General features: G+C 39.2%; 2 protein-coding genes and 1 long non-coding RNA gene across 4 annotated transcripts in view; 2 read left to right on the top strand and 1 right to left on the bottom strand.

The window, feature by feature from the left end:
• Positions 1–4,502: 4,502 nt before the first annotated feature.
• si:ch211-207e14.4 (interleukin-17 receptor D) overlaps positions 4,503–25,048 on the top strand; it is a 50,667-nt gene continuing 30,121 nt past the window's right edge. For both annotated transcript variants that reach the window (XM_051933590.1, XM_028813359.2), the window contains exons 1-3: positions 4,503–4,610; positions 23,526–23,684; positions 23,799–23,917. In XM_051933590.1, coding sequence (XP_051789550.1) covers positions 4,601–4,610; positions 23,526–23,684; positions 23,799–23,917 — 288 coding nt within the window. In that variant the 5' untranslated portion in view covers positions 4,503–4,600. The remainder of the gene's footprint in view (positions 4,611–23,525; positions 23,685–23,798; positions 23,918–25,048) is intronic.
• Positions 5,986–7,142, top strand: LOC127529598 (uncharacterized). Its single transcript, XR_007936216.1, has 2 exons — positions 5,986–6,147; positions 6,591–7,142. It is a non-coding gene; the product is annotated as an uncharacterized LOC127529598 (long non-coding RNA).
• The window catches only part of LOC114660033 (uncharacterized), a 65,071-nt gene continuing 47,758 nt past the window's right edge, over positions 7,736–25,048 (bottom strand). The window contains exon 3 of the mRNA XM_051933600.1: positions 7,736–7,892. Coding sequence (XP_051789560.1) covers positions 7,816–7,892 — 77 coding nt within the window. The 3' untranslated portion in view covers positions 7,736–7,815. The remainder of the gene's footprint in view (positions 7,893–25,048) is intronic.

Here is a 25,048-nt window from a genome sequence, read left to right as displayed (position 1 = left end):
AGCTGAAAGATCAAAGGGTGACTAGTTCCTAATGCATTAAAACTGTCAGTTATCAAACTGTTGCTGAAAAAAATCAAAGCTAGACCTACATATGCATAACAATTATAAACCTTTTTCAAATTTGCCCTTTCTTTCCAAAAAACTTGAAAATGTAGTCTCAGTACACTGTCACTCTCACCTTGCGCATCATAATTTTTCTTTTAGAAATTCAATTCTGGATTCTGCTCCAGTCACAGAACAGCAATTTTAGGAAAGACCCTATCAGAAGGCATGACAAATCTGTGCATCACAAGAAGTGTATGGGTGCCCAGTCTACAGCTTCTTTCCCTAAGCAGATGCCAATATCAAAGCACACAACAAAAATGAACAAAGTACAACATGAAGTCCTGACAAAACGTTTCAGAACAGTTTACTACGTTGCCAAAAGTGAACTACCATTAATAAAATTTAACAGCCTTTACACACTTCAAGCAGCAAATTCAATAACACAGGGTGTTCAAATCATTCTATGTACTGCTTTCAGTTAATTCAAAATGCTGCTGCAAGAACAATTACAAGCAATATAAAGTTCAACACCCTAACTTTTGCTACAGGACTTTAAGGTGTGGACCAATCTCTCTGCTTGTATAAGAGATGCTACATAGGTGTCTCTGCTTTTGAATCTAGACTGAAGACTCACTACAATAGTCTGATATACCCTGATTACAGCTGTATCTCTGTTTGTTACTCACTTCTAAAAATAAGTAATACAATAATTATGAACTATTACTAACCCACCTTTATTCCTTTTCTTTTCTCTGTGTCCTGCTGTGGAGCTAAGAGTCATTGTTCTACTTCTCAGCTATTTTCCTGCCATGGAAAAGCATTTATGATACTGAGAGTCTTTTAATCAATGGCTAGAAAGATTCTGTAGTCATATTATACAGCCTGTCACATACTTTACTGTAGAATTCCCCAGAGGGGTGGGCCAGCAGTTGGCCTAGGTATCCAGGACTGTGTCTGACTTTGATATGTATATAATTTTCCGGGGATGCTGTTGACTAGAGTTTCCTTTTCTCTGCTGCAAATCACCATAGTTCAACAATAATGTAAATGTACCAATAATTTTAGGTTCCATTTATTATAATCAGTTGGAAAGTACTATGTCTTATTATGTGTCTAAACGCTTGTGCGTCTTTAAGTGAATGCACTATGTAATTTGTAAAGTTTGTGATTGCATTGTATTTGTGAACTTCTTACAATGCTCTGAGCCTGCACTTAGTGAAGATTGCTATACAAAAATAAACCTAACTGCACTGAATTGCTTTTGCAAACCACAGCTGGTTATCTGTTCATAGTACTCGTGAACTGTGTTAAAGTGCTGTTCGACACTTTTCTTGACTGCAACATAGACTCCACATATTACGCAGACACACTTGTCTTTAACACTTGTGAAGAAATACATTTTGAAGAGTGGGAATGTAGTATGGGGCTTTTTTCATATATTTTTTGGATTAATTATTAACGTTTGGTGAACTACTTATTAACAGTGAGCTACGTATTTTACTCAATTTAAAACCACATTTTTAAGTGTTATATTGGCACCATACTGTACTGGTTAAGATCTGCTGCTACACTGGTACACAGCCTACTCATTTACTGTGTGAAGTTGTCACGTTCTTCTACTCTCTATGTCTGTTTTTCAACAGGTGCCCTTAATCTATAAAATACATTAGGCTAATTTGGCTAGAACGATAGTGCACAAGAATTCCTCTACATGAACTGATATCTTGTCTAGATTTTGTTTCTGCCTCACAGCTTATGTAGCTGTGGAATATTGTGAATTGGCTTACCCTTATAGTCAAATAAGCAAGTTGAAAAAGACACAATGGGAATACTGTAAAATAAATTATCCGTCTTCATAGAATGTTTCTTCTAGCAGTACTACTATTTTTATTATTAGTGTTAGTGCTGGGCGGTATACTGGTTCATACCAAAAACCGTTTTTTATTTTTGTTATGATATGGATTTTTCTTATATCGGTGGCACGGCGGGAAACTGTTTAAGGGGGGACCTTTTTCACTGCTGCATCGCTAAACACGAATGCAACAGAGTACTGTATATTCGTTAGTGGAGGTATTGAGCAGTGAAAATGGACAGAGAACATTCCTAAACGGAAGCTGTAGCATACGATAAAGTTGAACATGATGACACAGAAGAACTTTTGACGTAAAAAGGTGCCGTGTCTGTTGTCTGAAGATACTTTGGTTTTAAAAGTTTGGATGTGGACCATTATGTTCAAATGTGTGAATACTGTTTCTATACTACTGGATAATACTACAAGCCAAGTTGTACTTGTTTTATTTTTTTTTTTCAATACTGTGTAATGTACCTGGTTACTGTGTAATACTGCGACGATGCCGGTCCCCTACAGACTCCTTCTTCCCACATGGGAATCTGTTGAACTAACACCGTCGATAGTTATGACCGAGATGAGCTGAGAAATCTCATTGAAGTCAGGGTATGGTGGAAAGTGCTCAACTGCTTTTGTTAAAAACAGTCAAAAGTAAAAACAAAAGTGTCCATTGTGCAGTGTTCAGAAAAATACAGTACCCAAATAAATAGCAAATCCATAAAACCAGTGAAACGTGGGGATAAAATCCATAATAAATAAATCCGTTAATAGATGTTAAAATGCAGTCTCTCTCCTCGCGCGATCGCAGCACACCAAATTCTGTCTCTAAGGGCTCACCCTTTACGGGCGTTACTGGCAGAGCCTTTGCAACACGAACTGCTTTCTGCCAACTCTTGTCTTGGCTGCCACCACACTGCGCAGCCAGACCGTCCAAGATCAGCACACCTCCCTTTCACGCTTAGTCAGTGGGATGAACCAGCCCCTAGATTGCCTCAGCCTGCGCTCCCTCACGGAGTCCCAGCTCGTGCTGCCCTCACCTTCCTGGTGTCTGTATCATCTCCCATGACTGCCTTTTCCCTTCTTTAACATCCTTGTGTTCTATCTTTTCTTTTTTGCTTCCCCCTATCCTACCGGCCTATAAATATACATCTCCGTGAGCACAGCGCCTTATTCACATGCCGCAGTAAGCCGATGAAGCAATAGAGCAGAGCGGGTGCGACTTGCCCCCATCACCTCATCAACTCCCCGCGGTCGTAAAATCACGTTTTGAAGTAATAGTACCTGTATTATTACTGGAAGTTGCACTATTATTTCCATCCATCCATTTTCCAACCCGCTGAATCCGAACACAAGGTCACGGGGGTCTGCTGGAGCCAATCCCAGCCAACACAGGGCACAAGGCAGGAACCAATCCCGGGCAGGGTGCCAACCCACCGCAGGACACACACAAACACACCCACACACCAAGCACACACTAGGGACAATTTAGAATCGCCAATCCACCTAACCTGCATGTCTTTGGACTGTGGGAGGAAACCGGAGCGCCCGGAGGAAACCCACGCAGACACGGGGAGAACATGCAAACTCCACACAGGGAGGACCCGGGAAGCGAACCCAGGTCCCCAGATCTCCCAACTGCGAGGCAGCAGCGCTACTCACTGCGCCACTGTGCCGCCCTGCACTATTATTTATTAAATTTTATTTTATTGTTATTATTTATTAGTTTAAATATTATGCAGTTTAATGATGGTAAATTTGTTTAAATAGTCACTTTAACGTATCAGTGGACATAGATTGTTAACATTAACAGAAAGTGTAGTTGGTTTACAAAAAATACTTACTATTTATTCCTTTTCTAAGACATGTTCAGTGCAATACAACTTTTGACAAGCACCTCTGGATATTTTACTAAGTCTAAATGCCTGTTTGGATGGTTGACAATATGTTGTCAAAATTTTAGTTTAAGTTGTTTGCAAAATTTTTTCAATAAAAAGGTTCTATAATTTTGACTGCAACTGTCATGCACTGTGATTTCTTCTCTTCATTAGTGCCTCATTAGTGCCCCCCTCCTTGAAAACTATCACTTTATGGGGCCATGCAAACCTGTATTAATACTTGTGTGCACATTAAAATGTTTTTTTGTATAATGTACAATTCTCATGACAGTGGAATAGGTTATTCTCAGCCAGTCTACTGCAGTAATTGCGGTGGAAAATGTGGTTAACTCATGCATGGAAAAAAAATACCGTTGAATACTGTGAAACTGGTACAATTTTGAAAAACACCCGTGATATAGAATTTTGGTCATACCGCCCAGCACTAATTTGTGTCATTAATTTTACGGAAGGTACAATAAATGACATTCCCTAGATGAATGTCATTCAAAGCTGATTACTGATAAAATGGACATACCTGGAGTTACCTGATGACGAGAAATGAACTCCAGGATCTGAACTGGAGAAGTGAGTGGTTACTGGGCTTCTTAACTTTTTGAAGTGTTTGAACATAGAATTTGCTACCAGAATATCATGAGCTGAAGGTCAATGATTAACTAATAAACACAATTTAGAATGTTTTTATATGCATATTTTTTCAGCAAACACTAATACCAGTTTTTGCATTGTTTTGCTTTAGAGTCAACCAGACTGTGAATTTTGTCGTATTACCAGCCAGAATATCAACGCTACTATCAATGTATCGCAGACAATGGTGCAAGGTGAGCTGGGAATTTTAAAGCTACAGTATGTCTGTACTGACATCCAGTAAGCCTGCTTCTCTTTGGCCACGTTAGTAAGTTAGGCAGCATATCTGTATTTTTGGTTCCATTTCATTTTGAACAGCATAGGCAGTTGTGCCTGTTAAGCTTATCATTTGGCAGTATACCTAAGCCAACACGATGGCACATGTGTTAGAAATGCTGTCTCATAAGATCTGGATTTGATTCTCTACCCAGTCACTGTGTAGCAGGGCATTCTTCACAGACTCTGTCTTGGCTTTTTCTTGAATTTCTAGTGTGTTAAGGGTTGAAGTCAATGAGACAAATTCTTGAACAGAAGGAGAACAAAAACCACCAATCATGAGAAGAGATGGAGACAATGAAAGGGATATGGTCCGAGTGAAAGTGTCACAAGAGGTAAACTCTTAGCATACCTCATTTCAGTGAAGAAACAAACACTTTCGCTTTGACTAATAATATTCCCAAACCTAGTGAGATTTTACTGTTTGCACCAAAATAAATGACCCCCACATGGATGACTACTTTTGAGACTACGTTTTCGCATCAGAGGTAACCTAGAAAACTGTATTTCACATTGGTTAATCAGAAGGAAACAGAGTTAAGGTAAGAGGGGAATGTTCCATGTTGGGTGAAGTCTTTAGTGGAGTCCCTCAGGAATCTATCCTGAACTGTTACTTTTTAAAATTTACAAAAATGACAAATTCTGCTATAGTTAAGTAAACCTGTGAAAAAAGGTATAGGAGCACCAGTAGCTGTGCAGAGGAAACCAACTAAGTGCAGACCAGGACCAAAAAAAAAACTTACTCCCTGACAGGCTAACTTGCTTAGGTTTGAGCAGCAAAGGCAGTGTGAGAACATAATCAGTCTTTAGAATTCAGGAAGTAATTGACCAAGTTTATCCCGCAGAATTCTTCAAATTAAATAGTGAATCTACTCAAAGGTACCTGTGGAAATTAAAGGTAAGTATATTGAAGTTTGAAGGCAGGAAGCACTGCTTCACACAAAAACCAGTGGAAACAAACTACTGAATCATGTAGTAGAAATGGAAACTATGACAACCTTTGAATTGTAGCTGGATGAGATAATAAAATAACTGCTATTAGCTAAACAAATTAGCTAGATGGACTTAATTGTCTCTTCTCATTTATCAAACACCTTATCTTCTAAGGCCCTTATGATATAGTGCAAATTTATAATAAACATCATTCTGGGCTAATGCAAAACTCCTTACATGTATCTTTTTCCATGAAAAATAGAGAAAGGTGATAAAACTTGCTTGAGTTCAAGCAATGAGAAAAATGTAAGCACAGAAATTTTAACTATATAGTATAAAGTCCAGTGTCTTCGCCATCAGACCTTAATAGTGGCCAATAAAATGGAGGGATATCCTAAGTAACCATCTTGATAGGAGTAACTCCAGGGGACATAGTCCTATAAATTACAGTCCATGACACAAGAAATAGGATCATAATGAGTGTTTTACAAGCAAGGGATAACTGGGACCTTAATAAACAAAGTCATGCTGATTTTTGCCAGCAGGTATTCCCAGAAGGGATTTGTTAGTGTTCTGCTTTCTACTGCAAAAGGGAAGCAACACAGAATCAGTTCTGTATGCCTGATCACTTAAAAACAATTTGAGGATTTAAGAGTGCAGTGGCATCAATGACCACCACAGGAAATATGTTCAACTGGTCTTAAGATTTCATAAGTGGTTCTAAGAATAGCATGACAGTGATCCTCACTTTATGTTTAAAAGGGTCTTACTGTACCTGCCAAAACTAGTGGAGTTTTTAGTCAGAAGGAATACGATAATGGCTCTCTGGTAGTTCAGGCTGTAAAGAAAAATGATTATGATTAGATTTGTCTTACTCTCCTTATTGCATAAATAAACACATTTATGATGGACTCAAAGAGCAAGCGAGGCCAGACCTAATATTTACTGTAATGGGAATGATGAAGGACTAGCTTATTCAAATAAAATGTTTTGTGACAGAGAATCTTAAGACTAATTTATAGTAAAACCCATATGGTCCCTAGCAGATGTTAGTTACTTATGCAGCCACACATCCTTTTTAACACACAAATATGTGTTCTCATGGGTTACATTATGGCACATAATCATAAATAAGATATCCACATAAAACGTTGAATGGAAATGAAAGCTCTTGACCACATCAGAGGATGTCAAACATGTGTGCATGACATTACAAACAGACCCTGTGGCCAGAAGATTTTTGCACGCTTCTTCTCTGTCTACCATATTACTGCAGTTAACAATGGCATTTCTTAAGAGTGAATAATTCGAAGAGAAAGATTTTGCAGATGAGCCGATAGATAAAGTAGAGGTCTCACTGTTTAACCTAAATACTAACGCCCAGGTAGGCTCCATTTTAAGAATCTTGAAATGAACCTGAACAATGACAATTGCAAAATCTAAATCATCAGTCTATTTTCAGATCCCACTATTTTCTTTTTCATGTGCAGTAGTACAGGATAGAGTTCCAGGTTTTAGGCATCCAAGAACATAATTAGTCTATTTCTGACATGTCTGTGTTCCTGCATTTAAAAAGAACGCATACTTCTTTAACTGATTAAACACAATCAAATTTGGCATTCTTTTTGCAATTCTCAAACACAAGAACCTTTTTGATTTTGAAAATTGTTTTCATAGGAAGTTCTGGTTTAATAATCTTTGAAAATTGTTTTCACAGGAAGTTCTGGTTTAATAATCTCTATATTTGTTCATTTTGACTGGAAGTGATACCAAAATGTTTCCGTTTAAAAAAAAATTTAAATTTTCTAATGAAAAAAATTGCAGTATATGGTAAGATCCACTAATTTCACTTGAAGCATTAATCAGATTTTGCAATCTGTTGTCAGAGAAAAGTTATGTTTTGTATTGCTCTGCAAATTAGACTGGTTAGGATTAAAAATATTTAAAATTTTCTGTGTATGTTTTTAAATTTCAACTATTTTTCTTAGCAGTGAAAGAAATTAACAAACTTACCAGAGAGAAGATCTGACATTATTACATAGTTATAACCTATTGTGGTAAAAAGCAGACAGTAACAGGTTAATAACTGAGCTTAAATATGGTGGAAAAAAGGAAGAGGTGGAGTCAGGATGGCCAAAACAGGAACTAATGTGGCGATATGATGGATTCTAGGTATGGGAAATGATGTCATCATTGTAGGCTGGAAGTGATGTCAACCGTGGACGGACCAGTGGTAAAGTCATCAAGGGGACAGATCTTTGGGTGAACTGCAAAGGAACTGGCTGATGAATATCAGTATTTGAACCTATAAACTGTCCCCCATGCCCAAGTGTGTTCTGACATCATCTGTGTTCCATCTCCTGTACTTAATATAACATTTTGTATATAGTACTGTATTCCCTTCTGCCAAATGAGCACAGATAGTTTTCTTTATTTAAAAATTTGAACTTTAGTACATATGCTGCCAAGACAAGTGATCAATGCTGTCAGGCTGCCATGATAACCAATGCACCAGTACCATTCTACCATCCTACCCTCTGTTTTTTAGATATCCACAGCTAGTGCTGGGTGGTATACCGGTTCATACCAAAAACCGTTTTTTATTTTTGTTACGATGTGGATTTTTCTTGTACTGCAACACCGGTTTAAATAATAATAATAATAATAATAATTCATTACATTTATATAGCGCTTTTCTCAGTACTCAAAGCGCTATCCACACAGGGAGAAACAGGAAAAAAGCCTAAACAACGTTCAGAACGTGGCGCAGCGGGAAACTGTTTAAAGGGGGACCTTTTTCACTGCTGCACCACTAAACACGAATGCAATGGAGTACATGTGTTAGTGGAGGTATTGAACGGTGAAAATGGACAGAGAACATTCTGAAACTGAAGCTGTAGCAGATGATAAAGTTGATTTTTTGCCGAAAAAAGGAGCCGTGTCTGTTGTCTGTAGATACTTTGGTTTTAAAAGGTCGGATGTGGACCATTATGTTCAAATGTGTGAATACTGTTTCTATACTACTGGATAATAAAATAAGTACAACTTGGCTTGCAGTATTTTTTTTTCAATACTGTGTAATGTACCTGGGTACTGTGTAATAGTGTGACAACATGTTGAATTTATTCTCGACATTTCCACTTTAATCTCGACGCTTATGACGATATTAAAATCAACATCTTGACTTTATTCTCGTAATTTGTCATTAAAGTAGAACATCGTAAACTAAACTTTATCTTAAAATGAATATTTAATTTACTAGATTTTCTCAAACCCCGTCAAAAGTTATGTAGCAAATTAAATGCTTTGTGTTAAGTGTTCCCCGAGCCATGTTAATCGCTATGTGCTTCTTAAACTGACTTCCTCTTGCACTAAGAGGAGGTGTAGGCAACAATCACCACACAGAATACATTAATTTCATGATATTCCTGCTCCCTGAACATTTAGAATGCTAAGGTAAATACTTGATATCATTTTCAGGATGAAATACATTAAAGCATCTATTAATCATGTGGGGGCACGGTGGTGTTGAGGATGCACTGCTGCGTCGCTGCAAGGGGGTCCCGGGTGTTCCCTGCCTTGAATTTGCGTATTTTTCTGGTGGGTTTACTTGGCGTGCTTCAGTTTTTTTCAAAGTCATGTAGGATGTGGGGATTTGTTAGGCTATATTGACCCTGCTAGTGTATGTATTGTTCGTATTCACCCTGTGATGTGCTGGCGTCACATTCAGGATTTGCTGGGATGGGCGCAACCCTGAATAGATGGCATAATTAAACATGTATAATGAAGATTTTTTTAAAGTTCTGAGCACTCCGTGGTCTAAGTTTATAACTAGGTTTAATTTCACAAAGACGTTTATCGTGTGGTGATTGATTATGTGGAGAAAGAAAAAGGAAAGATAGGAACTGTGGGTTTGGTACATCAGACAGAGACAGCACGCATGCAATAAAGAAAGCCCGCTCAGAAGAACATCCACTGAATTCTGTGTTCGTGTCTCCGACCACCAGATCAAAAACCCAGTATTTACACAATATTTAAGTTAAACCTGTGTGATACCCATTCATACATCCAGTTTTTTGGAGCCTCGTCACACCTGCCATAAAGTACTCTACACTGAATGTACACCTGGGGACCCCTTACTGCAAGGAAACAGCACTACACCACCATGCATGTTTAATAACTGCTTTAATGCATTTCATCATGAAAATTTATCTTGGCATTCTACATTTTCAGAGAGCAGGAATATCATGAAGTGAATGTATTCTGTGCGGCGATCACTGCCTGCGCCTCCTCAGTGCAAGAGGAAGTCTGGGTCGGAGAACACTTAACACAAAGCATTTAATGTGCTACATTAACTTATGATGGGGTTTGAGAAAATCTAGTAAATTAAACATTGATTTTAGGATGAAGTTCAGTTTATGACATTCTACTTTAATGACAAAATAAACTATGAGATTAAAGTGGAAATGTCGACTTTAATCTCAACATATAGGTTTTTTTTTCTTCACTGTGGCCCTAATACGCTTCCATAGGGCTATACCACAAATAGCATTATAAATGCAAGTTGCAGTTTTATTATTTATGTATATAGCTTAGCTTGAAGCAAGGTCCATATTAATGCAGTTTGCCTTAATGATGGTTCAGTTGGTAAAGATGTCATCACCAAGTTGCACTTGTTTTATTTTATTTTAATTTGGTGAATACTGTACTGTGTAATGCACCTGGGCTTTGAAGTCTTGGAAGTAATAGTATTATTACTGGAAGTTGCACTACTATTTATTGTACTGTTATTATTTATTAGTTTAAATATTATGCAGTTTAATGATGGTAAAGCTGTTTAAAAAGTCACTTTAATGTGTCAGTGGACAGAGATGGTTAACATTAACAAAGAGTAGTTGGTTTACAAAAAATATTTACCGTACTATTTATTCCTTTTCTAAGACATGTTCAGTGCAATACAACTTTTGACAAGCACCTCTGGATATTTTACTAAGTCTAAATGCCTCTTTGGATGGTTGAAAATAAGTTGTCAAAATTTTAGTTTTAAGTTGTTTGCAAACTTTGTTCAATAAAAAGACTATATTTTGACTGCATCTGTCATGCAATGTAATTTCTTCTCTTCATTAGTGCCACCCCCTTGAAAACTATCACTTTATGGGGCCATGCAAACCTGTATTAATACTTCTGTGCACATTAAAATGTTTTTTTGTACAATGTACAATTTTCATGACAGTGGAATAGGTAATTCTTAGCCAGTAATTGCAGTGGAAAATGTGATTAACATCCACTCATGCATGGGAAAAAAAATACCGTCCAATACAATGAAACCGGTATAATTTTGAAAAATACCGTGATATAGAATTTTGGTCATACCGCCCAGCACTATCCACAGCTCATTTTTACCATAACACTTGTCGACTTACTTTGAAATTTTGCTAATTTATCATCTAGTCTAAGGATTAACTGTAGAACTAAGCTTCTAGTGCTAGACCTTCAAGTTTGTTCATTGCTGTCTTTTTACTTATACCTTCCTGCTAAACATCTTATGTATTGCATTTATATACCCTAAGTTCTTGTCAATAAGCCGCGGCTTATCTAAGGAAAAAAGTTGTGAAAATGAAAAAAATAGAATATCGGCTTATACATAAGTCCGGCTTATACATCCATCGCGGGGGTTGCGTTCCAGAGCCACCCGCGAAATAAGAATATCCGCGAAGTAGAAACCATATGTTTATATGGTTATTTTTATATTGTCATGCTTGGGTCACAGATTTGCGCAGAAACACAGGAGGTTGTAGAGAGACAGGAACGTTATTCAAACACTGCAAACAAACATTTGTCTCTTTTTCAAAAGTTTAAACTGTGCTCCATGACAAGACAGAGATGACAGTTCTGTCTCACAATTAAAAGAATGCAAACATATCTTCCTTTTCAAAGGAGTGCAAAGCAAGCAGTCAAAAAAAAAATCAATAGGGCTTTTTGGCTTTTAAGTATGCGAAGCACCGCTGGTACAAAGCTGTTGAAGGCGGCAGCTCACACCCCCTCTGTCAGGAGCAGGAAGAGAGAGAGAGAGAGATAGAGAGAGATAGAGGGAGACAGATAAAAAAAATCAATACGTGCCCTTTGAGCTTTTAAGTATGCGAAGCTCCGTGCAGCATGTCCTTCAGGAAGCAGCTGCACACAGCCCCCCTGCTCACACACCCCTACATCAGCGCAAGAGAGAGAGAGAGAGAAAGTAAGCTGGATAGCTTCTCAGCCATCTGCCAATAGCGTCCCTTGTATGAAATCAACTGGGCAAACCAACTGAGGAAGCATGTACCAGAAATTAAAAGACCCATTGTCCGCAGAAATCCGCGATATATATTTAAATATGCTTACATATAAAATCACAATTTAAATGACTGCTACGCGCTCGTGTTGACTCGGCGACGCCCAGAGCAGAAAGAACGCGCTCCGGCCGCTCCAACCGCGCCATGCGGGGAGTGAGAGAGACGGCAATATCTCACACTCTCTCCCCCCTTAAAGAAATTAAATGGGCGCGAGTGAGACCACTGACCTCCCTCCCTTCTATTAGTTATAGGTTATAGTACGTTCGGCTTATCCATGAGTCCGGCTTATCTATGATACGATTTTATTTTAAAAATTCATATGATTTTTGGTCTCCGGCTAATACATGAGTCCGGCTTATAGACAAGAACTTAGGGTACTATTTATTTATTTTTTGCTGCCACATACAGAATGATAATAGTTTCTGCTACTGGATAAATTTGTACATGCCAATTAACCCAAAAACAATATCTTTGGGATATAGGTGGAAACCAGAATAGTGTTTTCACAGTTGCTCTTATTACTTAATGCCATGTTAAGTTAAACTTTCTTATAATGTTATAAAGTTCAAATTTTCTTCAGAAACAGATCATCTAATTTGTAGTTTCTTGAGTGCTTTACTTCTAAGTCAATAAAGTGGTTAATGACACTTTATTTTAAAATAACATACAGTCAATCAGTGGCTCCTCCAGACTATTAGAATTCCAAGAATTTTTTTCTGGAAACACCTGGGGGCTCACGTATAAATGGTGCATACGCACAGAAATGTTTCCACGCTCAAATCGCGATGTATAAAACCTAAACTTGGTGTAAAGCCACACACATTTCCACGGTACCTCATATCCTGTCATACGCAAGTTCTCCGCTTGGTTTTGCAGACTGGCGGCACCCAGCGTCAAAGCAGTGCTACTGTTCCTGTGTGGTTACCCTTTCTTTCTTAGATCCATATTCCTAACGTGGCTTTATAAATACATTGAAACTAACTGCATATTATTTATTAGTGTAATGCATCTAATTGTAATTAACCTGTAACAATATAATGGTCCAGGGAATAGCCATAGTATTCCAAATACCATAACTGCTTTAGCGTTGTTACTCTCACTGCACCTTCTTTTTCTTCTTTCAGCTGCTCCCGTTACGGGTTGCCACAGCGGATCACCTTTTTCCATATTACTCTCACTGCACCACTCGGAGTATTTTTATCACTGTATCTGAGTTTGGAATCACAGCAGCAGCTGATCGGAAAGAGAATCATCGGTATACAGCATCAAGCACACGCTGCCTCAGCCACGGCAAAACGCTTCAGAGCCTTTCTTGTACGGATCTCGCGGTTCAGAAACAGTTTCATCCCAAGAACTTTAAACGCACTCAATCAGTCCATCAAGTGCTCCTTGTAGAACTGTTTGTACTTATGTACAATTACCTCATTGTAAACTTGCACTACAGTTATAATATTGCACAACCTGTGCCACTTATAAAGTGCATATTTACATATGATGACAATATCATTTTTAAGATGAAATGCAGCAAAATATGTTGATTATATTATACAGATAAAACTTTAACTTCATGTAAATAATCAGTATTGTTAATATTTAAACATGTGAGGACACGGTGCCGCAGCGCTAGCTAGTTCACGGATTGTTCCTACCTCGTGCTGTATTTTTGCTGGGCTGGCGCGACACTGGAAGGATAGATGGATAGAATAATTAAACATGAACTACGAAGATATTTCAATGTTCCTTAAACGTTTTGAAGAATCACCTTTATAAGCTTACAGATGGCTTAACGTCTATTACAGAGCTGATTGTGTGGTGATTGGGTATTTGGAGAAAGAAAAGTAAGGACAGGAATTGGAGGTTAGTATGTTTGAAAGAGACAGTACTGCTGCAATAAATTATTTCATCAAAGGTCGCGCATGGTGCAGCAAGCACTTTGCGTGAGACATGAACAATCACTGCACCACCGTGTTTCCATGTTTAACAACATGCTTTCATTCCCATCATCATGAAAAAGATATCATGTATACATCTCAGTATTTTAATTATTCAGAGAGCTGTAATATTACGAACGTAATGGATTCTGTGTCCTATCAGAGGAAAAGAAAGCCTGGAAGCATGTAGTGATTCACACACAGAGCACATAGAAGGTCAAATACAAAACAAAGCATTTAACGTGCTACTTTAGTTACGATGGTATTTGAGAAACTAGTAAATTAAACGATTTTAAGATGAAGTTTATGATGTTCTACTTTAATGACAAAATAAACTACGTGATTAAAGTGGAAATTTCGAGATTAAAGTTGACATTTCGAGCTTTTTTCCCCACTGTGTGCCTATTTTTTTTCTCTGTACCCTAATAAGCTTTCATATGATACTCAGACGGTGGGCTACGACTCGCCTTTTCACGGCAACTTTGATATGTAACAACTTCTTTTTTATTTCGGGCATTGTGCGACTTTGTGAACTTGAGCTTTCGAGTGTCTCCAACACTTTATGTCACTCGATCAACTTCCTTTTGTTGATTATATCACTGTTTGAACCAACAAATAGTAAGTTTTTCCTTGCCTCCACTTGGTATTTGCTGAAATTCTTCCATTTTCCCCCGTGCTTTTCCCATTGTCTTTTCACAGAACGCTGAGCTTAAGGGCTATTTATACTGATTTGCATATTCAAAGAGGCGTAATTCTGGGAGGAGTTGGGGTGGAGCAGCAGGCGCGTGCACGTGCGTTACTTTTCACGCTGATCGAGATTTATGTAGCGGAAGAATACGGAAGTTGGTGAACGCAGAGATTTATGCACCAGGATTGTTCTGTGCGTACGCATATTATTGCTTTTGTGCTTACGCCATGTTATAGTGTGAGTTCTACGTACTGCGTTAAACAAGAGGCCCCTGGTAACTAATACTAGTTTAAAAGAATTCCATGCAAGTTGTTAGACATGTCTCCCTTGCCCCAGGTTACTAAAATTACATGCTTTACCTGGTTAACTGCCTAAGTCTACATAGCATCTAGATTTTAAAAAATATACTAATATGGTTTTATTTTTAATAAGCTAAGAAAGTTTTGTATATTTTTGTATATTTTAGATACTGTATACACATATACCTTTACATATAAAATTAATATTGCTAAAACTCAATAATGGGATAAGCTGGAAACTGAATGCAACAGAACTAGTGATATATGTAAATGTAAGAAAGCTTGCATATGCTTACAGATAAAGTCTCATCAAAATATTTCTCTCCTAAATGAACTTAACACTTTCTTTACCTCATCAGATTGTGATTATAAATTGGCTTTAGATGTCATATCCCTTACACATAATAAAATCCTGACACAACATAAACTGATATCCCAGAGTACTGTTTATAAAGTACAGATCAGAATTTCACACTTTTGAGCTATCAAAGTTAATAACCAACTTCCCAGACCTGGATCTTATCGCCACCCTTTTTTATCGTATTTTAACCTTCCAAACTTGCAGTCTGATTAACAGCTTCCACGGTATAGTTTAGATTGCTGTGATACTGGTATCCTCCTTGTTCACCTGTGGCAATGCTGCCAGACACAAAGTAAATTCATCATAATTTGCAAATGACACTGCTATCATAGGGTCTAACTGCCAACAGTGATGAAGTAGTTTCAATATAGAGAGTACACTGTACACTAAGTGACCACTGTATTGATTAAACCTGTTCAATTAATACAAATTCCTCCTCCTGAAAACAGCTACACATGACAACCAATGTATGCAGGCATGGGCAAGCAGATTAGCTGTTGTTTGACAATACATTTTAAAGTTTTGATAGGAAGATGCAGCCAAACTAATGTTACTTTTCATTAACCATCCATTGGAAAAAGCAAAGCATACAACATGTTTACTTAGGTTATAATACTACTCCTCACTGAAGGTTACTCTGAAGTGATAAAACACTGACATCAGAGACAACTTACTACATGGGATATCAAGTTGGTTAATTGGCCTAAAAATTCTTCTTCTATTCTTCTTTTGGCTGTTCCCATTAGGCGTTGCCAGAGCAGATCATCTTCTTCCATATCTTTCTGTCCTCTGCATCTTGTTCTGTTACACCCATCACCTGTATGTCCTCTCTCACCACATCCATAAACCTTCTCTTAGGCCTTCCTCTTTTCCTCTTGCCTGGCAGCTCTATCCTTAACATCCTTCTCCCAATATACTCAGCATCTCTCCTCTGCGCATGTCCAAACCAACACAATCTCGCCTCTCTGACTTTGTCTCCCAAACATCCAACTTGAGCTGACCCTCTAATGTACTCATTTCTAATCCTATCCATCCTCATCATACCCAGTGCAAATCTTAGCAACTTTAACTCTGCCACCTCCAGCTCAGTCTTCAGCTTTCTGGTTAGTACCACCATCTCCAACCCATATAACATAGCTGGTCTCACTACTGTCCTGTAGACCTTCCTTTCACTCTTGCTGATACCCGTCTGTCACAAATCACTCCTGACACTCTTCTCCACCCATTCCACCCTTTCCTGCACTCTCTTTTTCACCTCTCTTCCACAATCCCCATTACTCTGCACTGTTGATCCCAAGTATTTAAAGTCATCCACCGTCACCAACTCTACTCCCTGCATCCTCACCATTCCTCTGACCTCCCAGTCATTTATACATATGTATTCTGTCTTGTTCCTACTGACCTTCATTCCTCTCCTCTCCAGGGTCCTCTCAACCTGCTCCCTACTATCGCTACAGATCACAATGTCATCAGCAAAAATCATAGTCCACTTGGACTCCTGTCTAACCTAGTCTGTCAACCTGTCCATCACCATTGCAAATAAGAAAGGGCTCAAAGCCGATCCCTGATGTAATCCCACCTCCACCTTGAATGCATCCGTCACTCCTACTGCAGACCTCACCACTGTCACACTTCCCTCGTAAATATCCTGTAAAACTCTTACGTACTTCTTGCCCACTCCCAACTTCTTCATACAATACCACAGCTCCTCTCGAGGTACCCTGTCATATGCTTTTTCCAGGTCCACAAAGACGCAATGCAACTCCTTCTGACCTTCTCCATCAGCATCCTCAGAGCAAACATTGCATCTGTGGTGCTCTTTCTTAACATGAAACCATACTGCTGCTCACTAATCATCACCCCACTTCTTAGCCTAGCTTCCACTACTCTTTCCCATAACTTCATGCTGTGGCTCATCAATTTTATCCCCCTGTAGTTACTACAGTCCTGCACATCCCCGTTATTCTTAAATATCGGCACCAGTACACTTCTTCTCCACTTTTCAGGCATCCTCTCACTTTCCAAGATTCCATTAAACAATCTGGTTAAAAACTCCACTACCATCTCTCCTAAACATCTCCATGCTTCCACAGGTATATCATCTGGACCAACGGCCTTCCCATTTTTCATCCTCTTCAAAGCTGTCCTTATTTCCTCCTTGCTAATCCGTTGCACTTCCTGATTCACTATCTCCACATCATCCAACCTTCTCTCTCTCTTGTTCTCTTTATTCAATATCCTCTCAAAGTACTCTTTCCATCTGCCCAACACACTCTCCTCGCTTGTGATTACTTTCCATCTTTATCCTTTATCACCCTAACCTGCTGCACATCTTTCCCAGCTCAGTTCCTCTGTCTAGCCAATCGGTACAGGTCCTTTTCTCCCTCCTTAGTATCCAACCTCTCATACAACTCATCATACGCATTTTCTTTAGCCTTCGCCACCTTTCTCTTCACCTTGTGCCTTATCACCTTGTACTCTTGTCTACTTTCTGTATCTCTCTGACTATCCCACTTCTTCGCCATCTTCCTCTGTATACTCTCCTGTACCTCCCCATTCCACCACCAGGTTTCCTTTTCCTCCTTCCTCTGTCCAGATGTCACACCAAGCACCCTTCTTGCTGTCACCCTTACTACATCTGCTGTAGTTCCACAACTGTCAGGTAACTCTTCACTGCCACCCAGTGCCTGCCTCACCTCCCCCCTAAACTGAACCTTGCAGTCTTCCTTTTTCAACTTCCACCATTTGATATTTGGCTCTGCCCTCACTCTCTTCCTCTTCTTGATCTCCAACGTCATCCTATAGACCACCACCCTATGCTGCTTAACTACACTTTCACCTGCCACCACTTTGCAGTCTTCGATCTCATTCAGATTGACTCTTCTGCATAGGATGTAATCTACCTGAGTGCATCTTCCTCCACTCTTGTACGTCACACTATGTTCCTCCCACTTCTTAAAATACATACTCACCACAGCCATGTCCATCCTTTTGGCAAAAACCACTGTCATCTGACCTTTTTCATTCCTCTCCTTGACACCATACCTACCCATCACCTCGTCTCCTCTGTTCCCATCACCAACATGTCCACTGAAATCCACTACAATCACCACTTTCTGCCCCTTGGGTACGCTGTTCATCACTTCATCCAACTCACTCCAGAAATCTTCTTTCTCATCTATCGCACACCCAACTTGCGGGGCATATGCATTAACAACATTCATCATCACACCTCCAATTTTCAGCTTCATAATCATTTCTCTGTCTGACACTCTTTTCACCTCCAAAACACTCTTGACATACTATTGCTTCAGAATAACCCCTACCCCATTTATCCTCCCATCCACACCATGATAGAACAATTTGAATCCCCCTCCATTCCACCTGGCCTTATTCCCCTTCAATATAGTCTCCTGCACGCATAATATATAAACCTTCATTCTCTCTATTATATCTGCTAACTCTCTCCCCTCACCAGTCATACTGCCAACATTCAAAGTTCCTACCCTCAGTTCCACACTCTTTTTAACTTCCTCCTCTCCTCCTGCCTCCGGACACATCTCTCCCCTCTTCTTCTCCTTCTTTGGCCAACAGTAGCCCAATTTCCGCTAGCACCATGTTGGCTAACAGTACTGGTGACGGTCGTTTTTAACCCGGGGATCGACTGATCCGGTATGGAAATTTGTGTTGTTGTCCGCATATTGACATGGTAAAATTTTACACCGGATGCCCTTCCTGACATAACCCTCCCCATTTATCCGGGCTTGGGATTGGAACGAAGAAACACTGGTTTGTGCATCCTCTGTGGCTGGGTTGGTTAATTGGCCTAAAAATGCTGATGAGAAAGTGTCATTTGGAAAATGCAGTTTATTGTAGGCACTTCTAAGTGCTTCATGCAGCCAAAAGGATCAATAATTATAAGATTGCTCATTCTACCTACACTAGGGGGCTCCGCCCCCTGCTCGCTTCGCTCGCCAACCCCTGGTGGTGGGAAATTACAAAGAGCGTGATGTATGAATGAGATATAGCATAGTGTGAAGGTGTAGATGACGGAGATAGGAAGCAAACAATAAAGTGTTTGGCACAGTGTAAAGGTTTATTTGGAAAATTTCTTTGTAAACAACATTAGTAGTAAAGATGGTGTCTTGTCCTTGAATGAGTTTTCCTTGGCATGGAGCATTTATGACGTTAACTTTAACGTCAGATGAACGTCGAACTTGTGAGAAGGCCACATAAAGTTGTCCATGTCCAAAACGGGCTCAGATAGGTAGATGCCAACCTTGTCCATGGTTTGTCCTTGTGATTTGTTGATGGTCATGGCAAAGGCAGGTTTAATGGGGAATTGTTTCTGTTTAAGTGTAAAAGGTAATTCCAGGTAAGAACTTGTAAGGTCAATTCTAGGAATTAGAACAGTAGTGTTAGCATGTGATCCTGTAAGAACTGTTGCTTGAATAATATTGTGTGTTATGGTGTAGACGACTCAATGTGTCCCATTGCATAAAGCTTGTTTAGTGTTAAGGTTTCTTAATAGCATGATTATTGTTTCGTTTTTAAGGCTAAGACTGTGTTGTGGTAATCCGGCTGGGTTAATAGTGTTCAAATATTCTAAGGGGAAATTAAGATGGTCATTGTCGTCATCAGAGTGAACTTTGTCAGAGCTTAGAAAGAGGTGTGCCTCTCCAGGAAGTAATGAAATGACCTGGTTATTAATGTGATCAATATTAATATTTTTTGGACATAATATAGTTCGTTGTGTTAAATGGGGTATTTGGTCTGATGAGACCGCTGTTCCAAATATCTCCGTAAGTAAGTGGTCGCAGATAAAGGGTTGAGGAATTGTAATAATATCTGGGTGAAGTACATCTGTATTGGTGAGTGTACCATCTCCCAGTTGTAATAACCAATTGTTATATTCGGGATTTGGACATCGCATGTTTTGTAGCAACTGTATCTTTTGAAAGCAATGCCAATTGTCTGCGTAACATTTTTTGTTCCGCGGTTTTAGAAGCACGTTGTAGACGCCGACGTTTATTTTTTTTTTTGATGCGGGTTCGTGTTTGTGGTCCCGTTACTCGAGCCGTCTCGTTCTGTACCCGTGATCGTGAATTCATGACTTGTTTGATCTTTATCGTTAGGAATATGGATAAGTAATAAGGAGGATCGCACTCACTGTTAATATGCGGACTGTTCGTTTCTTCATATTATTACCAATCAGGTCTCGCGCGTGTATATGTATTGTAGTCTGGTGTCTTGTTGTCTATGTATGACGTTGTCGGTGTATTTTAAGGTGGATTGAAGAATAGCTGAGCGCATGGCATGTGGAGCAATAGCTAAGCACCGTCTAAAATCTCCTCCTAATAAAAGTACCTTTCCTCCAAAGGGAATATTATTATTCATCAACGCAATGCCAATTGTCCGCGTATTTTAAGGTGGACTGAACAATAGCTGAGCGCATTGGATGTGGAGCAATAGTTAAGCACTGTCTAAAATCTCCTCGTAATAAAAGTAGCTTTCCTCCAAAGGGAATATTATTATTCATCAACGTTTGTAGATCACGTGCATTGTTACTGTTCATTTTCATAGTGGATACCGATGTTTCTGTGATTGGGACCGGTATTTTGAATAAGGAGTGACATGTGTTTTTGGAGTCGAGACATTTTTTCTTCTTCGGTTTCCGAAGCGCGTTGTAGGTGCCGACGTGTATTTTTTTTTTCATGTGGGTTCGTGTTTGTGGTCCCGTTACTCGAGCCGTATCCTTCTGTAGATATGGAGGATATGAATGTAAAGGAGGCAGTGTAATTTGACCCTTTTGACAACAACATGTAAATTCATTACTTGTATTGCCAGTTGTTTGTTCAGGGAAGTTAAGTGAATGACAATGATTGCAAATGACATTCATTAATCCCAATGAATTTTCATGAATAGTGGACTCATTATTGAACGCGTTGTCAGCTAACTGGCGCAATCATTTAGCAGGTGTCTGTCGTTGATGTCCTTGACGTGTATCTTTTGCTTGTGCTGTTTGAGAGGCGCGTCGTTGTATGTGCAGTATTTGGGTCGTGCTATTCTGGAGCTGTAATCGATTTGCCTGTGCTGTGTGAGAAGCCCGTTGCAGTTTATGGCGTTGTTTGTATTGAGCCCTGCCCGTTTTTGTATGTTTAATATGGAGCCTTTTCTGTGGTTGAACGGTTAATAGTGCATCAGTGTAATGAGATCGATCTATGCTGCATAATTTGAATGTGTTTAGATGACGTATGTTTAATACGGACGGTTCGTTCAGTAATGGGGCTTTGTGTCTCATTTCTTATTTATGTTAGTGTGGTCGTGGGTCTGAATCCTCCTTTTTGTGTATGTTTCGTGTGCTATGTCCGTAGTCTGTCCCGTTTCGTGTGCAATGGGTTTGTGTGGCGCTCGCGTCTGACTTCTTTTTTTTTGTGTGCAAGGGGCACGTTGCCTCACTTTTTTTTATCTCTGTTAGTGGAGGGGGTGTTTGTGTGTCGTGGGTCTGAATCCTCTTTTTTGTGTGCGTACCGTTTCGTGTGCTATGTGGCGCTTGCGTCTGACTCCTTTCTTTTTGGTGTTCTAGGGGCGCGTTGCCTCATTTCTTATTTCAGTTACTGGAGGGGGGCTTACGGCGCCGGCGTCTGACTCCTTTTTTCTGTGTGCTACGAGCGCGGCGCATCATTTCTTATTTTACGTTGCTTTCCATCCGGTTTCCGTTGCTTGGAGGGGGGGGGTTTGTGGGGGCGCCTGCGCAGTATGTCTTGTGCGTCCACGGCCCATGGCCGGATGTCCCTGTGTCCATCTGGTTTACCATTCTCGGTTAGTAATACCATTCTCGGTTAGTAATATGGATGAAGCAACATTTTAATAGGTTTAAAGTTTCATGTTGTTACAACATTTTCATTGTCCAAGCAATTCAAAACAAGGGATAAAATTATATTGTTAAATGGAATGTTATACTCTAACATAGTAATGGACTACTATAGGAAGCTAAGGTTACCTTTGCTACAAAAATTCATGGCAGCTCTAGAGGCTGTTTAGAAATGAGGAAACAAGTGTTTGCTGGGTTTTGTTCATGGAATTATACCTGTTTAGACTTGAGCAGAGACAGCCACAGAAATATATAACACAGGTTTTCAAAATACTCATGCATTTGTTAAGTGCATCAAGTAGAAGGGAACTGGTAATAATTAAAGGGATCTGCATTTAAGATACAATCCAAGAAGCAATTCTTCACACAAAAGATCACTCAAAATTGGAATAAACTCCAGTTGTGTGTGTAGCTAAAGCAAAAACCTTGACACCCTTAAAAAATAATATATGAAAAAGACATTTAGACAACTTTGCTACTAGTCAACCATTCACATTTAGAAGACTAATTGGTCTCCTTTTGTTTGTGAAATTTCCTATGTTCTAAGTTAAACCCCATTTCACTAAGCAATTTTGTGAATATATAATGTAATAATTTAAAAAATATAAATCAAACTGCCTAGGGACATGATGATACAACAGAGTATATCCATTCATATACACAGTCGTTCTAATTTCTGAGGGAGTTAAATCTCAATAAAGCAAGTTTGGTGTTCTGATAACAAAAACCTTCTCATAAGCGCATAATTTTAATTTTTACTTAGTAAAGCACTATTGAAATTAAATTGTTTTAAATTGTCACATATTAGCATGATATAAAATAGAAAAACTGTACTTATTTTCTAAGTTGACACATAACATTATTAATTAAATGGCTGCAGATTGGATTTAGATTGTTCTTTCTTGAAGTTTAATGTGTTGATATCAATTATAAAAATATATAATTTCAGAAAGTAATAAATAAAAATTAAATATTATGAGGGCTATTCCTGACCAAGTGCGGCTGGGGTAAGACACCATGAATTAGATTAAGTGTGTTTGAGATTGTTTAGTATTAGTAGTTTTAAAATTAATTTGTATCAAAGGTTTTAATTATTCTGCGGTGGGTTGGCACCCTGCCCGGGATTGGTTCCTGCCTTGTGCCCTGTGTTGGCTGGGATTGGCTCCAGCAGACCCCCGTGACCCTGTGTTCGGATTCAGCGGGTTGGAAAATGGATGGATGGATGGGTTTTAATTATTTGTGTGTAACAGGTATTACACAATATTATTCGTTCTAGCATGAACTCTGTCTTTCTAAAATGGATCAATAACTAAAGATCATAATAATGTAATTTTTGCTATTTTTAAAAAATAGAAAATAAATTGAGGTATATTGTAACTACATTTTGAGCAATAATGAGGTCTTTGCATCTTCTTTAGATTGTGTTCCCAAGCCATGTAATACCCTGCTAAGAAGAAGCAACCTTAATCCCTGTGAACATTTTGTAAAAGCTCCGCACAACGTCAATGTAAAATTTGGTAACATGGCAAACAAGGAACATGAAACGGTGGTGGTCTCCTGGCAGCCCAGCGAGGAGGGCAAGTATTAGTTCTCTGTTAAATCTGCTCAAGCTATAAAACCGAATAAAACTTTTGTCACAGCAGACCAAATATGCCATGTATCAGTTGTGAATCCACCTATTTCTTTTGCAGGGATAGAATTCCTGGTTGGTTTTCAGATCAGTGTGCAGATACCAGGAGGAGAAGTAGCAGGATGTCAGCTGCTGTTATTCAACTCTAATTTATCTTTGGAAGTTGGCAAATCCCAACAGGTAGGTCTCATACTATCCCAGATTAATCATTTCTTTTTCTGATTATGGAGTAAGAACATGCTCGTCTTTTATTTCTACAATAATCAGTTAAGTGTTTTAATGAAATATCCACAAATGTCAACATAATTCAAAAACTCATTAAAAAAATAAAACAGAAGCTAAGCTGATAAACTATGTATGCAGTTATTTGCAGATTTGTTTCAAATTCAAATTTTGCCACGTGCAAAATTACATATTTTACATTTGTATTTATGTTCTGTAATATTTTAACAAAACCCACATGTTCAAACTGAGTGAGAAAAACAAAACTCTTCCAGCACGTTACACCTGCTAGCTTGCATTAATGTATGAGTGGACAGGCAGGTAGAATAGGCACATACCCATCCATTTTCCAACCCGCTGAATCCGAACACAGGGTCACGGGGGTCTGCTGGAGCCAATCCCAGCCAACACAGGGCACAAGGCAGGAACCAATCCCGGGCAGGGTGCCAATCCACCGCAGGACACACACAAACACACCCACACACCAAGTACACACTAGGGCCAATTTAGAATCGCCAATCCACCTAACCTGCATGTCTTTGGACTGTGGGAGGAAACCGGAGCGCCCGGAGGAAACCCACGCAGACACGGGGAGAACATGCAAACTCCACGCAGGGAGGACCCGGGAAGTGAACCCCAGGTCTCCTAACTGCGAGGTAGCAGCGCTACCACTGCGCCACCGTGCCGCCCTAGGCACAAACCATTACTTTAATATAGTATAATCCCTAGGGGGCACTCAGCCAACCTGAGAACCACCTTCAATATATTTTCTATCCATAACACATTTGAGATGCTTTTAATAATAAAAAGATAACACAAATAATAATAAGCTGTGATTTGGACTAAGTTTTACCCTCTTTTTCCCAGTTAACAGATTGGAAACTCAATTCAGTTTAAATCTTGTCCTACATTTTTATTAGTTTTTCAACAATTTGCTCCCTGGTTAGCAAGACAGAGCTGCTACCTTGGATCCTATGTGAGTAGTGAGAGACTTCAAATTGATGCATGCTGTGAACATAGCAGATGGGAATGAGGGGGCATGAAAGAAACAGGAATGGAGTCTCATAGCAGGAGCACTGTGAGATGGAG

Source organism: Erpetoichthys calabaricus, chromosome 11, assembly GCF_900747795.2.
Source record: "Erpetoichthys calabaricus chromosome 11, fErpCal1.3, whole genome shotgun sequence".
Classification (NCBI taxonomy): Eukaryota; Metazoa; Chordata; class Cladistia; order Polypteriformes; family Polypteridae; genus Erpetoichthys; species Erpetoichthys calabaricus.
This window is presented reverse-complemented; position numbering and strand designations above follow the sequence as displayed.